We start from the raw sequence: 15,744 nt of genomic DNA on the forward strand, positions 1-15,744 counted from the left end.
GTGGAGGATTTTAGTTACAAGATTGGGTTAGAGAAGCTGGGGTAGCTCTCCATGGAGCAGAGTAGATTGAGGGGCGATTTGATAGCGGTGTACAAGCTTATGACAGGTTTGGGTAGGGTAGACAAAGAAAAGCTGTTCCCATTAGCTGATGGTACAAGGACTAGGGGACACAGATTGAAGGTTTTGGGCAAGAGTTCCGGGGGGATGTGAGGAAGAACTTTTTTAACACAGCGAGTGGTAATGACCTGGAACTCATTGCCTACGAGGGTGGTGGAAGCAGAGGTGATGAATAATTTCAAAAGGAAATTAGATGGACACGAGGAAAATAAACTTGCAGGGCTACAGGGATAGAACAGATGAGTTGGACTGACTGCATTGCTCTGTAGAGAGCCAGCATAGACTTAATGGCCTCCTTTTGTGCCATTATGTTAATGTCTATGGTAATATGGGGCTTAAAATCTGTTTCAGGGCTCAAGACGGAAATTGGTTTCCCCAGGCTTCAGGCCTGCTGCGTTCAGGAGTGACTAACTCACATGCGGCCTAACCCTGCGGTCCTTGTCGATTGAATCTTGTTAGCCTTCTGCATGTGTTGCGTGTTTTCCTGTGCCACAACTTGCTCTGTACGATTGAGGCCGGCAGACCTAGTTAGAGTGGTCCTACTGTCAGCTTTTTAAAAATTATGAGATGTGGGCATCGCTGGCAAGGCCAGTATCTGTTGCTCATCCCTAATTGCTCTTGATAACTGGGTGGCTTGCTGAGGGCAGTTAAGAAACAACCACATTGTTGTGGGTCTGGAGTCACATGTATGTCAGACCAGGTAAGAATGGGCAAATTTCCTTCCCTAAAGGCCATTAATGAACCAGATGGGTTTTCACCACAATCGATGAGTTACAGGGCTTGAAGAAGTTGCAGAGATAGGGAGATTGGGAGCTGTACAAATCCTCTTGTAATTACAGTTATTGTATACACAGGGAGGTACATTCTTTATAAAGCATGGTGTCAGATGTGGCTTAGTCACCAGATTGTCTGGGTCAAAAGATTGTGGATTTAAGCCCAACTCCAAAGCCTTGAGCGCATAATCCAGGTGGGCATATCCAGTGCAGTACTGAGGGAGCGCTGCTCTGTTGGAGGTGCTCTCTTTCAGGAGAGATGTCAAACCAAGGCTTCGTCTGTCCTCTCAGTTGGACTTGGAACTATGTCGCTGCTCCTTCACTATCGTGGGGTCAAAATCCTGGAACTCCCTTCAGGGGAGCCGGAAGATCACAGCGGCAGGGGCCCACTGCAGAGCCCGATGTCGGGAATGCCGGGCCTGATCTTCCCGGTGGTGAGGACACTCCGTGGCAGCACATCTGCCATTCTGCGGTGGGACCCGGATTTCAATATTCAAATCGCGTACTTAAATACATTTAAATGGAAGCCGGAGCGATCTTACCGACAGTTCCGGATCTTCCGAGCGATGTGCGGCATTCCTTCACCTTCGCTTTCCCATCCAGGGAAAGCTGGCGCCACCGAAGTGGGGAAGGGGGGATCTCTGCATTTGTAGTGAAGTTAGGATGGAAAGGGGTCAACTCTGCATTGTCAGTGTAGTGGGGGGGTGGGGGGAAGGAATCAACTCTGCTCTTGGGTCAGTTGGGGGGCTGAAAGGAGTCAACACTGCACTTAGTGCAGTTGGGATGGAAAAGGGCTAACTGGGCTTTTCTGGTGTAGTTGGGGGTGGGTGGGTCAGACTTTATCTTGTTGAAGTTGTAGAGGGGGGGGGAAGAACAGGGTCAACTTTGATCTGTCAATGCAGGTCTGGCAGCACTTTAAAAATGGTGCCACCGCCTGCACAGAAACTGGCAACGCTGAGGCCGCCTCTGCCACGTGATTGGGGGGGGGAAGGCGGCCACCCTGCATATTATATTGAGCCGCCGCGTTCTAGATTGCAGTGGCATGGCGGTGTTTTCTGCCCGCCACTGCTCCTGGAGGCAAGCAAATAAAATTCATCCCTGGGGCATGGACTGCAGCAGTTCAAGAAGGCAGTTCACCGCCACCTTCTCAAGGGCAAGTAAGGATGGGCAATAAATGCTGGTGTTGCCAGCGACACCCACATCCCGTAAAAGAATAAAAAAAAATCTCTGGCCTTTGAGTCAAAAGATTGTGGATTTAAGCCCCATTCCAGAGCCTTAAGCACATAATCCAGATGGGCATGCCCAGTGCAGTATTGAGGGAGCGCTGCTCTGTTGGAGGTGCTCTCTTTTGGGAGAGATGTCAAACTAAGACCTCATCTGTCCTCTCAGTTGGACATACTTCTGATTTATTTGTTCTTGGTGATGTCCTAAGCCTGATACCTAGGCTTCTCAATTTAAAGAAAAATTGCTTACACTCATTCATGTATTGACAATAAGATGACTAGTTCAGGTTACCCGACTCTTGGCGAAGGGAATGATGTATGGTGCATAATAAGCTTTCTCAATCATACTGTTTCTGAGACCCCTACCCTCACCCTCCCATGTTATCAAAGTTTCATGGACACCTGAGTTAAATTAAACATATAGATTTATTTTTAGTTTTGTTTTGCTTAATTAACATGAAACTTGTTGCTGGTCTGAGTAACAATTCTGTCAAGATGTGGAGTTATCTTTGACAAGCATATGTGCATGACATAGTCAATGTTTATCCTGGCTCAGTATTTTGTTTTCATTGGGTGTCATTGTTGAAGAGCCAGTCTCATATAAGTAGGTTGTGCTAAATGGGACCAACACGTTTCAGTGATGCAGAAGAGGTAGTGCTGTGTTCATCAGCACATCCACACCAAACTGTCTCCACCAGCATTTCACTAAACTTGGTCCTGGGGAAGCTTTTGTTTTTTTAATCAATCTTGGGATGTGGGCAGTGCTGGCAAGGTCAGCATTTGTTGCCCATCCCTAATTGCCCTTGAGAAGGTGGTGGTGAGATGCCTTCTTGAACCGCTGCAGTCCGTGTGGGGTAGGTACACCCACCGTGCTGTTAGGAAGGGATTTCCAGGATTTTGACCCAGCAACTGTGAAGGAACGGATATATAGTTCCAAGTCAGGATGGTGTGTGACTTGAAGGGGAACTTGCAGGTGGTGATGTTTCCATGCAATTGCTGCCCTTGTCCTTCTAGGTGATAGAGTTTGCAGGTTTGGAAGGTGCTGTCTAAGGAGCCTTGGTGTGTTGCTGTAGTGCATCTTGTAGATGGTACACACTGCTGCCACTATGTGTCAGTGGTGGAGATCCACGTTGAAGGTCGTGGATTGGGTGCTGATCAAGCGGACTGCTCTGTCCTGGATGGTGTCGAGCTTCTTGAGTGTTGTTGGAGCTGCACCCATCCAGGCAAGTGGAGAGTATTCCATCACACTCCTGACTTGTGCCTTGTAGATGGTGGACAGGCTTTGAGAAGTCAGGAGGTGAATTACTTGCCACTGAATTCCCAGCATATGACCTCTTATAGCCACAGTATTTACATGGCTATCCGATGAAATGTCCATGAGCTCCTCTAATAGCTTTGATGGGACAGAGCATGTCTATTTAGCTTCACTAGATGGGCTTGTAGCCACCTGTGTGTAGCAGTTTGTTCCGTCGTGAGCTCTGTCAGCCAGCAGTGGGATTTCCCATGTCCCAAGAATCAAAATCTGTCTTAAAAATATCCCAGTCCTCATCCGAATGGTGAGTAAAATATGATACCCCCAACCTCACATGGGCGAACGTATCATCAATGACCCAGGTGGTTGAAGGAAGGATCAGTTATCCAACGCCTTCTGCAGAAATGCTGCCAACTCTTCCTGGAGATATTGACTGACCTCCTGTTTTCCAGAATATGTTTTGTTGCAGTAATTTGCTTTTTACCACTCTATAAAGGCCATGCTATGATAAAAAAAAGTCATATTGTGAACCTGCACATTAATTCTACATTCTAGGCAGGTTTTGGGCACTGAATTGCTGGGCCTGATCTCCTCCTACTCATGGGTTATTGGAGCAATCACCTGGAGTTGACTAAATAGTCACCCCAGCAGAGCAGGAGTCCGGACAAGGGAAGGCAGAGCATGTGGCAGAGGCCAGACCTGCAGATGGGGGAAGGGCTGGGTGTAACTTGTGTGGTTTACCATTAACAATCCCCCCTGTCCCCAACCAGCCCACCAAGAGGCAAGCAGGGCCTTACTTAGAAGTTGCAGCTCTACTGTCTCCAGCTGAATTGCCAAAACTAGCCCCACACACTGCTGTCTGTCTCCAGGTGCATCCTTAACCTCTGCACACTGCTTTATAATGACTCACCTTATTCAAACATCGCAGTGCTGCTGATAGCTTCCAATCACCTGCCACTTTCCAGTGACCTCACCATATTGTGCTGCGTTCTGTGGGGCTGTGCTGACTTGAGAATGAATGCCACCATGCCTTGTTAGGGCAAGAAAAAACTGTAACTTATGCCTACCTATCAGCGGACCCTTTGAAACCTTCCCGTGGGCCCCTGATTGAAAACCCCTGCTGGATGATGACCTTAACAGGAGAAAGTGAAAGAGAATTCTGAAGCAAAACAAGACTCCAGTCAGAGTTATGGTGGAGGTCACTGTGCATCTGAGTAATTTTGTGATGGTCACAATTTATAAAGCTGAATTAATAATGCCATGAACCGTTGAAGATTTTCTTCTATTTTTGTGAATGATTTATGTGCAAAATTAAAATAAAGTTGACGTATTGTGGCGATCATTGGCTATAATCTAGTGACATCGGAATCCAGGGGTGATTATGCCTGACTTAGAGCTGTGGAGAAAATAAAACACATTGAGCTAAATGAAGACTTGATTTGTGAGGTTGACTTTTGTCAGAGGAATCAGAGCTTCTTTTAGGGCTTTGTAGACCAACACTGTGTAGTTAGGCTTTGACACACACATAAACAACACTGATTTGGACTTGTAAAATGGACAGGGCATGAACTATGTGAACTTGTTATGCACCAGGCTCAAAGTTGGTACAGACCCAATACACCAAGGTTAGTAAGTATAGCAATATACTAGGGGCTAACAGTGTAACTAATCCAAATCACTAAGGCGAACCCTTTCTATTTCCTTTCCATATTCGTTGTGTTGCCCTCCATGTGAAAGGAATCTGTAGTGTGCAGCTACTCCTGAATAGTAGAAAATACATCAACGACAGTTTTTGGCAGGTCAGTGTTTATTTTAATGCAGTTCAATGACTACCTTGTGTAGTCACTCTGCTATGCAGTTCCTTCACCCAGTGCCACCCTCCAGCAGCCACAACTTGCATTTATATAGTGCCTTTAACATAGTAAGAACGTAGTAAAACTTCCCAAGATGCTTCACAGGAGCGATTAGCAAACAAAATTTGACACCCAACCACATAGACAAATAGACAATAGGAGCAGGAGAAGGCTATTCGGCCCTTCGAGCCTGCTCCGCCATTCATTATGATCATGGCTGATCATCCAACTCAGTTACCTGTTCCCGCTTTTGCCCCATACCCTTTGATCATAAGGAGATATTAGGACAGGTGACCAAAAGCTTGGTCAAAGAAGTAGGTTTTAAGGAGCATCGTAAAGGAGGAAAGAGAGGTGGAGAGGTGTAGGGAGGGAATTCCAGAGCTTAGAGCCTCTGCAGCTGAAGGCACGGCCAGCATCGGAGAAGTGATTAAATTTGGGGATGCTCAAGAGGCTAGAATTTGGGGAACACAGATATCTCAGAGGGTTGTAGGGCTGGAGGAGATTACAGAGATGGTGAGGGGGGGGGAGGGTGGTGAATCCATGAAGGATTTGAATTACATATAATATACAGCACAGAAACAGGCCAGTCAGCCCAACTAATCTGTGCCGGTATTTATATTGCATATGAGTCTCTTCCTGTTCTATCTGCCTCATCTCAGTCTTTCAGCTTAGCTTTCTATTCCCTTTTCACCTATGTACTTGTCTAGTTTCTTTTTGGAAGTATCTAAACTATTTGCCTCAACCACTTTCTGTGGTACTAAGTTTCATATTCTAATTACTCTTTGAGTAAAGAAATGTCATCTTATTTCCCTATTGGATTTATTAGCAATTATCTTGCATTTATGGCCCATTAAGTTTGGATTCTCTCACAAGCAGAAACAATGGGCTGAGTTTTCCCGGCCGTGTGTCGGAGGGCTTGGAGGCGGGGGTGCTGGGGAGGACTGAGAAAATAGGGGAGAGCTGCGTCAGGTCAACTCCCCAGTGCTCTCCTGCCTCCAAGGAACTTTCCCGGGGGCAGGCTCTATGGAGGCGGGCAACCAATTAACATAATTGAGGATCCTATTGAAAGAGATTTTATGGCCTCTCTGCCATTTTGCCAGTGGCAGAGCAGCACTCCCCGACCCCACCCCACCGCCAGCTCAAATGAGGCAGCCATCTTGCAACAGGCCAGAGGGCCATCGGAACAGGAGGCTCCATGCTGCAAAGAGGGGGCTGCATTCACGAAACACCACAATCGTGACCGATCTTGATCCAGTGGAGTGGTTTCCCCTCCATTCAGATGGGCCTGCTGGTCTCGATCTTGGTAATTTCTGCACTTCTGTGTAGGCCAGTGAGGGTGCTTCCTTGCTGAGGTGCCCTTGCGGTCCCCAGCCTGCTTCACTGGTGCCCACCTCTCCTGGTGAGGCTTCCATGGCTCCAGAGCTGCTGACCCTCTGATTGGGCCTGTAGCATCAAGAGCCTGCCCACTGTCTTTAATAGGATGGTGAGCTTGGAGGTGGCCAATTAGGAGGCCACCTTCCGGAAGATTGCGATGCTGGGCTTGGGACCCCTATTTGGTCCCGACATGTGGTCCCAAACCCAAGGGAAAATTCTGCCCAATATCCCACATCTACCCTGTCAAACTCAGTCATAATTTTAGAGACCTCTATCAGGGCACCTCTAAGTCTTCTCTTTTCGAAAGAAAAATTCCCCAACTTGTTCAATCTTTCCCAATAGCTGGAATCTCTCAATTCTTTTGGTAAAAGACAAACTTAAATTATTGATTGAGTCTCACCCTTTAGACAGTTTGTAGATGTAAGACAAAGGGGCCATGTTGCTTGAATTTGAAAATGTGCTGTGATATTTTAACAGCATGATTCACAGGGCAACATTGTTGAATGGTTGATGAAAATTACAGTGTGAATCTTACTTGCTCTCACACCTGTTATATTACGAAATTGAACTTTCTGACAGACTGACTCCCTTGAAATGTGAAACATGCATTTTAATTCGGTCCTAATACATCTTTGTCATGTTGTAATTAGAACTGTCGCTCAATATTCAGCTTGCTTTCTGATGCTGCTTTGATTTAATTGGCGTTCTTACGAAAAGATCATGCAGAATAAAAATTGTGAAGGGATTTGATAGGATGGACGTAGAGATGTTTCCACTTGTGGGAGCACCCAAACCTAGGGGCTATAAATCTAATGAGGAATTCAGAAGAAACTTCTATTCTGAGAGCATGGTGAGAATGTAGAACTTGTTACCACATGGAATAACTGAGATGAATAGCATAGATACTTTTAAAGGGAAGCTAGTTAAGTGCATGAGGGAGAAAGGAATAGAAGGGCATGCTGATAGGGTGAGATGAAGAGGGGTGGGAGGAGGCTTATATGGAGCATAAACAACGGCATGGACCTGTTGGGCCAAATGGCCTGTTTCTGTGCTGTAAGTTCAATGACAGAGGCGCAAAGGGAGAGCCAACTGTGTAACAGCCCCGACAAACAAATTTTTCTGCAGCACCTGTGGAAGAGTCTGTCACTCTAGAATTGGCCTTTATAGCCACTCCAGGCGCTGCTCCACACACCACTGACCACCTCCATTGTCTCTCGAGATAAGGAGGCCAAAGAAGAAGTTCAATGTAAAATTAGAGCATTAAAAAAAAGAATTACATTCACAAATGTCTTGCAGCAGCTATACCGGGTTAGGGATAACATGAAACGTGGTGCAAGTTTATATATAATTGGGTTGCAGAATTGTATTTGCCCTTTTAGCAAAATTTCCAGTGATATATTACACAAGTCAAATGTTCTTCAGACAGAGAATATGCATTACACGTAATAGAATTTTGTGTAAGTGAAAATGGAAAAATACTGCTGTCATGCTGGTGAAGTAGTACAGGAGTTGCCACATGCGCCAGGTTGAGGGGAAACACCAATCTACAGTGAAACCTGCACCCCAAGTCCTGTACCAGGGTTAGGAGGACCCTCCAGCCGAGGGCTGGTAAACTGTAAGGGACCCCCGCTGAGAACAAAAGGGTCAGGCAGGCACAAGGCTGTCAAAAGTTTAGAAAGAGAAGAGGGCAGGTTAAAGGAAGTCCCAGAGGAATCCTGGATGAAAACTGCTACTATTCGGTCAGCCAACCCCGACAAATTTGAGAAGTTAGACCCCACCTCCTCTTATGTAAATGCAGACACTAGAAGCACCCCAGCAGAGTTGCTAACAGCATTTCCAGGAACCTGCAGAGGCAAAGAAAGACCTTAAGGGGCACAGAAACCATGAGGGTGTTATCTCACCTAGTCGAAGTGCCACAGAGGAGTAGAGTCTGCACAAATACCTGCAGGCAGGAGTGTCGCTGAGGACAAAGGGGAGATTAGCAAAGAATCCTCCCCCGCAGTCAGAAAAAAGAAAACGACCCATCCCCCTAAGTCAAAAACCTTTGCATGACTCAGCAAAGCACTGAAAGAGAGTTCAGGATAGATCCTCCCACTTCTGACTCTCCTGAAAAAGAAAATTACCTCAGCAGGAACAAAGACCCTCGGCAGCCATGGAAATGGGCAAACGGAAGAGAAACTTCCCCAAAAAAGAACAACATGTTTATTGGGATGCCAAAAAAGGGGTGATTTTAATAAGTTTTAGGTATTGTGAATGAATGAGAGAAATGCATGTTTTTTTTTCTGTATCTTATATTTTCTCTCCACCCTTTAAATGAAATGCGCTTTTCTCAAATTGCTGGGTGTGGAGGTGTCATGCCAAGCCCCCACCTGCCAAGAATGAGGCACATTAATTTTGTCATGAACATTGATCTTAAACTGATGCTGGAGCGAGAAAATGACTTGTTAAACACATCAGCCGTGGCTGGAAAAGACATTTGCATATTAACAGACAGTGCTTGGAAGGACAAAGGACCATTTCCTGACACATTCAACCCACAATGGACCTGGATGACCAGGTATTGTGTGCAAGAGGAGCATTCCAGAGACTGCTGTAATCCAAGACATGGTCAGACCAGTTAATCACATGACTAACTTGCTTGACAACCTGGGTTTTTCTGAAATGTACAAGCAGTTTGAACTCAGAGAAAGTCTGTTTGCTCCTGAACTGAGAAGATCTCTCCTGTCTGTTCCCATCTTTTTCTCACAAGCCTCTGACTCCACTGAAGGCACATGAACCCCAAGAGAGAAAAGTCTCCTACAGCGAACAAGGTTTAAGAAGAATATTGGACCCCAACGAAAAGCAAGATCTACCTACAATCAAGGACTCTACAGTGAGCTCGAGGAACCGTAACAAAAACTCTTCAGATATTGGTTTAACCTTTGTCACTTTATTTTTCTTCTGCTCTTTTCTGTCTCTATTTGCATGTGTGAATCGCGTATGCATGCTAGCGTGGGCACGTCTTGTATTCGTAGATGTCAGTTGAGTTAGAGTTTAAGTTCAAGTTTAATAAATTTCAACTTTTTTTCTTTAAACCTAAGAAAACCTGTTTGTGCTGGTTTTTTGCCTTATAATTGAAAAGCGGTGAACAAGGATTCACCAAGGGGGAGCTAAAAACATGGCGTGTTTCAAATTAAACTCTGTTACGGTAAGATCAGGTGAAGGCTGAAAGGGAACCCTAGACCTCCTTCTCACCTGGTTATAACAACTGCTAATCCAAGAGGAAGTCATTTGGAGCAATGCCAGAAATTAAATAATGAGGTTCCCTTTTAGACATATCAATTTTCTGCACATGCTTACATATTCATTTTGCACCAATTATAAAAACAAGGATAAGAATGTTAAAATTGAGGTGTTGCTTAACCAGGAGCCAGTACAATCCAGGAGTAAATATAGAAACATAGGAAATAGGAGCAGGAGTAGGCCATTTGGCCCTTCGAGCCTGCTCCACCATTCATTATGATCATGGCTGATCATCAAACTCAGTAGCCTGTTCCCGTTTTCGCCCCATACCCTTTGATCCCTTTAGACCCAAGAGCTATATCTAACTCCTTCTTGAAAACATACAATGTTTTGGCCTCAACTGCTTTCTGTGGTAGCGAATTCCACAGGCTCACCACTCTCTGGGTGAAGAAAGTTCTCCTCATCTCAGTCCTGAAAGGTTTAGCCCATATCCTTAGACTATGACCCCTGGTTCTGGACTCCCCTACCATCGGGAACATCCTTCCTGCATCTACCCTGTCAAGTCCTGTTAGAATTTTATCGGTTTCTATGAGATTCCCCCTCACTCTTCTGTTCCCCAGCGAATATAATCCTAACCAACTCAATCTCTCCTCATACTTCAGTCCCACCTTCCCAGGAATCAGTCTGGTAAACCTTCGCTGCACTCCCTCTATAGCAGGAACATCCTTCCTCAGATAAGGAGACCAAAACTGCACATAATATTCCAGGTGTGGCCTCACCAAGGCCCTGTATAATTGCAGCAAGAGATCCCTGCTCCTGTACTCGAATCCTCTCACTATGAAGGCCAACATACCATTTGCCTTTTTTACCGCCTGTTGCACCTGCATGCTTACCTTCAGTGACTAGTGTACAAGAACACCCAGGTCTCGCTGCATATTTCCCTCTCTCAGTTTATAGTCGTTCAGATAATAATCTGTCTTCCTGTTTTTACTACCAAAGTGGATAACCTCACATTTATCCACATTATACTGCATCTGCCATGCATTAGCCCACTCACTCAAGTTGTCCAAATCACCCTGAAGCCTCTCTGCATCCTCCTCACAACTCACCCTCCCACCCAGTTTTGTGTCATCTGCAAATTTGGAGATATTACATTTAGTTCCCTCATCTAAATCATTAATATATATTGTGACTGGCTGGGGTCCTAGCACCGATCCCTGCGGTACCCTACTAATCACTGCCTGCCATTCGGAAAAAGACCCATTTATCCCTACTCTTTGTTTCCTGTCCGCCAACCAATTTTCTATCCATCGCAATACACTACCCGCAATCCCAGGTGCTTTAATTTTACACACTAATCTCTTATGTGGAAAGCCTTCTGAAAGTCCAAATAAACCACATCCACTGGCTCCCCCTCATCAACTCTACTAGTTACATCCTCGAAGAATCCTAGTAGATTAGAAACAAAACACAGTGGCCAATATTTTGCAGCTCTCTAGCTTAAGCGTGAGTGCTGTACTTTTGGAGGTGCCGCCTTCGGATGAGATATTTAACCGAGGTACAGTTGCCCTCTCAGGTGGACATAAAAGATCCCACAGCCACTATTTCGAAGAAGAGCAGGGGAGTTCTCCCCAGCGTCCTGGCCAATCTTTATCCTTCAACCATCTTTAAAACAAAGAATCATTTATCTCATTACTGTTTGTGGAAGCTTTCTGCAATCCAGTTGGCAATTGTGTTTCCTACATTACGTCAATGATTGCACTTCAAAAAGTACTTCATTGGCTGTAAAGTGCTTTTGGGATGGCCTGAGGCTGAGAAAGCTGCTAAAGAAATGCAAGTCTTTTCTCTCATAAGATTGGCTCTTCCTAGCATGTAAACAGTAAATGTATTTTAATTGTGAATATATCTGTTTTGAAAACCTGTTGTGTTTTATTTTATCTCCCCAGGAGAAAAGCCATACAAGTGTTTTCCTTGTGACCACACACTGACTGAGTCACCTCTACCCAAGTGCCACACGGCCTACCATTGCACAGACTCTCAGCTTAAACCTAATGAGGACATTCCAGATCCCACCAACAGGATTTATGACCCTTTGCCTGATACACCAGGAATCAGTCTTTCTCCCAGGGATAACTCTCGCTATTTGGACGTTAAAGAGATCGCTACAGCCTCTGAGGAATATAGTTCTATTTCTGAAACGGATGTCCCAATGGGACAACAGAAACAGGAGCCTGTTGGATTTTACAGAGTCACAGAGGATACCTTGCAGACCAGCTCACCGCCAGATTGTCAGAACACATCAAACAGTGGAAGGAGTTCAGGCTCACCTCAGCTGGAGAGGTCAAATCGCAATATTTTAATTGTCAAAGGGCCCTCAGAAGATGCAGATAAAGTGCAGACTGTTGATGCCAGCACAAGTGCAGCCCAGGATGAATTTCCCTTGGATTTGACCTTAACATTTTTCAAAAATGTTACTTGCAAGGATAATTTCTTTCTGAAGGGCTCACCTACCTCACCGCCGCAGAATGCTATGATCACACACTTTTGCCAGTTTTGTAACCACACAACCCTTTACCCTGAAGTTCTCCTGATGCATCAACGTGTCCTACACAAGCTGAACCTCAATGCACCAGCTCCAAAATGGCTTGCCAGGAATGGGTTGAAAGCCACCAATCATTACTTGGTTGGTGTTACTGGTTGTAGACGCACGGGCCCTCCTCCCGTACTGAATGGTAAAGAGGGTTCTCCCATGCTTACCTCTAGACCGGTACATACCCATCCCCCATGCCAGAGGAATTCGCCAACACCCAAAGCTGCTCCCTTGTCCTCAGGGATTGCTAGCAAGTTACTTGACCCATCGCAGCCCGGAGTTTCCCTCCCCCTCAAAGGCACAGTGTCCGCAGACCCAGGTCTAGATACCTACTGGTACCAGAGAGCAAGCAGCCAAAGGCAATGTGGCTTCACTTCAGAACGAAAAGTGCAGTCAAATGTAGGTTTACAGCACAAAACTTTACAGGCTGTTAATTTTGAAAACAAGTTTGTTAATGGAAATTCTGCAGTTCTGAGATATGGAATGCCAACCGAGAGTATCACAAAAGATCTATTTTTTCAAGAGGAGGGTGTTGGTTGTGCACTTTCTGGTAATCATCGCCAACCTTACCCAACAAATATCCAAGTTGGTCTGGAGCCAGAATGCCAAAACTTGCCCAAAGCTGCCCAGCACACTAAGCATAAAGCCACTGCTCTGCTTCAGCAAGAATGCAGGCCAATAGGTACAAATGAGCTGGTATCATCAGGGAACTCTGTACGAGATGGGCGGATGAATCTGTTGATGCCATGTCCCTCCAGTCCAGTGGGCCTCCCTACATCTCTACACCCTGTCAAGCAGGAGTCACCTCCAGAACCAGGAGATATGTCCAAGCACGTGGATGCTTTTAACATACTGACGACCTACAGTCCACAAGACCTGTCTGCCTTGTACCAAAGCTGGGGAGCTAACAGTCCCTTTTTAGATCGAACAGCTGAAAGAAGTTAGTATTTCCGTCAGTTTTGAAACTCTAAAATAAGATAATGTACTTTTTTTCTCAGCACAGTGGGATATTTCTCAGATGGCTCACATGAACTGGTTTCATAATGAATGTGTAGATTAGTAACAAATACATGAGGAAGTTAAGCCTCAATAACAGTGATGGTATGACTAGTCTTAGGAAGCATAGCTTTATCTGGTATAAAAACAGAAAAAGCTGGAAATACTCAGCAGCTCCAGCAGCATTTTTGGAGCAAGAAACAGAGCAAATGGGCTGAATTTTGTGGCTCTTGAAGTTTTACCGCCAGGGCTGAAAGCAGGAGGTGACCCACTTTCAGCCTGTGCCGGGGGCTGGGGCAGCATATTTCCGGCAGCAACCAATTAAGAGGCCGCTGCCGGGGCTGCCGTCCAATTAAGAATGGAGTCCTGCCCCCAAGAGCTGCCGGCCCAGATCAGCGGCCCCAGCATTGTGACGGCTAGCAGTGGCACTGCTGAGGATGCGACACTAGGAAGAGAGTGCCTCAATGGCGGGTGCCCTCGAAGAGGGGTAAATGTGGTTGTGGGCAGCCGGGGTCAGGCAGGCAGGCCCGGCAAAGGTTGTGGGGGGTGGGTGGGGGGGGGGGGGTGGTTGGCTGCAGGGAGAGTGATGGCATCTTTGAGCACCGGTGGCGCTGTTGCCAAGAGGGTGGCTATTGGCACCAAGTGGCACCTTCCATGGACCATAGTTGGGCCACCCCTACCAGAGCTAGCTGGGAGGCCGCCAGGTTTCACCGGGCGGTCGCCCCGTATGGCAGAATGCCCGCAGAAGCGGCCCTTAATTGGCCAATTAAATGTTTCAATTGGGAACCCGGCGGGTAGCCAAGCGTCAGCTTTCCTGCGGCTGGCATTATGACATGGTGGCAGGAAGACATGGGGCTGTCCTCCCAACGCCTTCCCCTGCCATTTTTCCAGCTCTCCCGCTTCGCAGTCCATCGCCAGTGGGCTGGGAAATTTCAGCCCACAAAGGGGAAGGTCTGCGATAAGATGGAGGGCAGAAGAGATTAAATTGATGGGAGATTGGTGCAAGGCCAAAGGGTGGGATAATGGGACAAGAATCAAAAGATGTGTCTAGAGGAGGTGTGAGTGGCAGAATCTTGAACAGCTGCCTTCTGAAAGATCAAAAGAGAAAAACAAGAAAGAAAAAAACAAAACCAGCAAAGAAAAAAGAAACAAAATGGGGGCAAGGGTGATGAACTGATATTGCTGAACTCAATGTTGACTCCAGAAGGCTGATAAGTGCCTAATTGGAAGATGAAGTGCTGCTCTTGAGCTTACATTGAACTTCATTGGAAAGTTGCAGGAGGCTAAGGACGGAGAGGTCAGAGTGGGAGCAAGGTGATGAATTAAAATGACAGGTGATCGGAAGCTCGGGTCGCACTTGTGGCCTGAATGGAAGTGCTCCGCAAAGCGGTCACCCAGTCAGCATTTTGTTTCCCCAGTGTAGAGGAGACCACATCATGAGCAGTGAAGACAGTATACAAAATTGAAAGAAGGCAAATAAATCACTGTTTCATTAGTTTATATGACATTGACTGTTATCGATTGATTGTTCAGCCAATCCCTGAAAATGCCTTGGGTTGTTGGAGGAAAAGGAGTTTAATAAATGTGTTGCAGTCAAGCGAGGAGGGGTTGAAAGGCTTCCCGCCTTTCCCTCTCCTTGTTAGACCACAACAGTTTAATTCTTTCTTAAAGTGAATGTACTGTCCAAGTCAGTAGGTATTTGATTGCTATGATCACAACAAGAACCAATTGGACAGGTTTTCTTGAGTTAACAAAGAAAGAGGTTAACTTTATTGTACCTAAACCGAACTAATAAAATAGTAAACAATGCAGCAACTTTCACTCTCACACACACACTAGAGGTTTACATACACACAGAGAGGTTACAGAGTGGGGAAAGGTAGATTGCTGGAGTTAGAGTCCATAAAAAAGGTATACAGTCTGTGGAGTTTGGTAATACAGTTAACTTCTAGCTGAATTCAGTGGTTCTGAAGCTTTTAGTTTGAAGAGTTAGATGACTGGTTCGGTGGGTTTCTTGGAGATGGCGATGCGGATGTTTTCCTCCAATGGGGTTTCAGGTTGTAGCCGGAGTATGCAAAGGTGATCAGTCAACAAGCAGAATTTGAAAGCTTTCAAGCTATAATGGAAAGAGAGAGAGCAGGTACCCCCACTTAGGGTCTGCATGTGTTAGAATCCAGTTGCTTCTCCTCTGCTGCAGAGAAAACACCAACTTAAAACCACAGACGGAGCTGGGCATGTTACATGACAGTCACTCAGTGATTCAAACATCGCAGTTAGCAGTATTTCTCTGCTTGATGAGAGAACAGGCAGTTCCTTTAAACTTCCTAGGTCTTGGTTCTTGCTG

At 45.9% G+C, this 15,744-nt stretch overlaps 1 protein-coding gene across 8 annotated transcripts in view; it reads left to right on the forward strand.

Annotated features, from left to right (window-relative positions):
- Window positions 1–15,744, forward strand: part of znf516 (zinc finger protein 516) — a 258,381-nt gene that overhangs the window by 106,488 nt on the left and 136,149 nt on the right. For all 8 annotated transcript variants that reach the window (XM_068032496.1, XM_068032499.1, XM_068032502.1 and 5 more), the window contains one exon: window positions 11,761–13,344. In XM_068032496.1, the coding sequence (XP_067888597.1) occupies window positions 11,761–13,344 (1,584 nt within the window). The remainder of the gene's footprint in view (window positions 1–11,760; window positions 13,345–15,744) is intronic.

The sequence above is a fragment of the Heterodontus francisci genome, chromosome 5, assembly GCF_036365525.1.
Source record: "Heterodontus francisci isolate sHetFra1 chromosome 5, sHetFra1.hap1, whole genome shotgun sequence".
NCBI lineage: Eukaryota > Metazoa > Chordata > Chondrichthyes > Heterodontiformes > Heterodontidae > Heterodontus > Heterodontus francisci.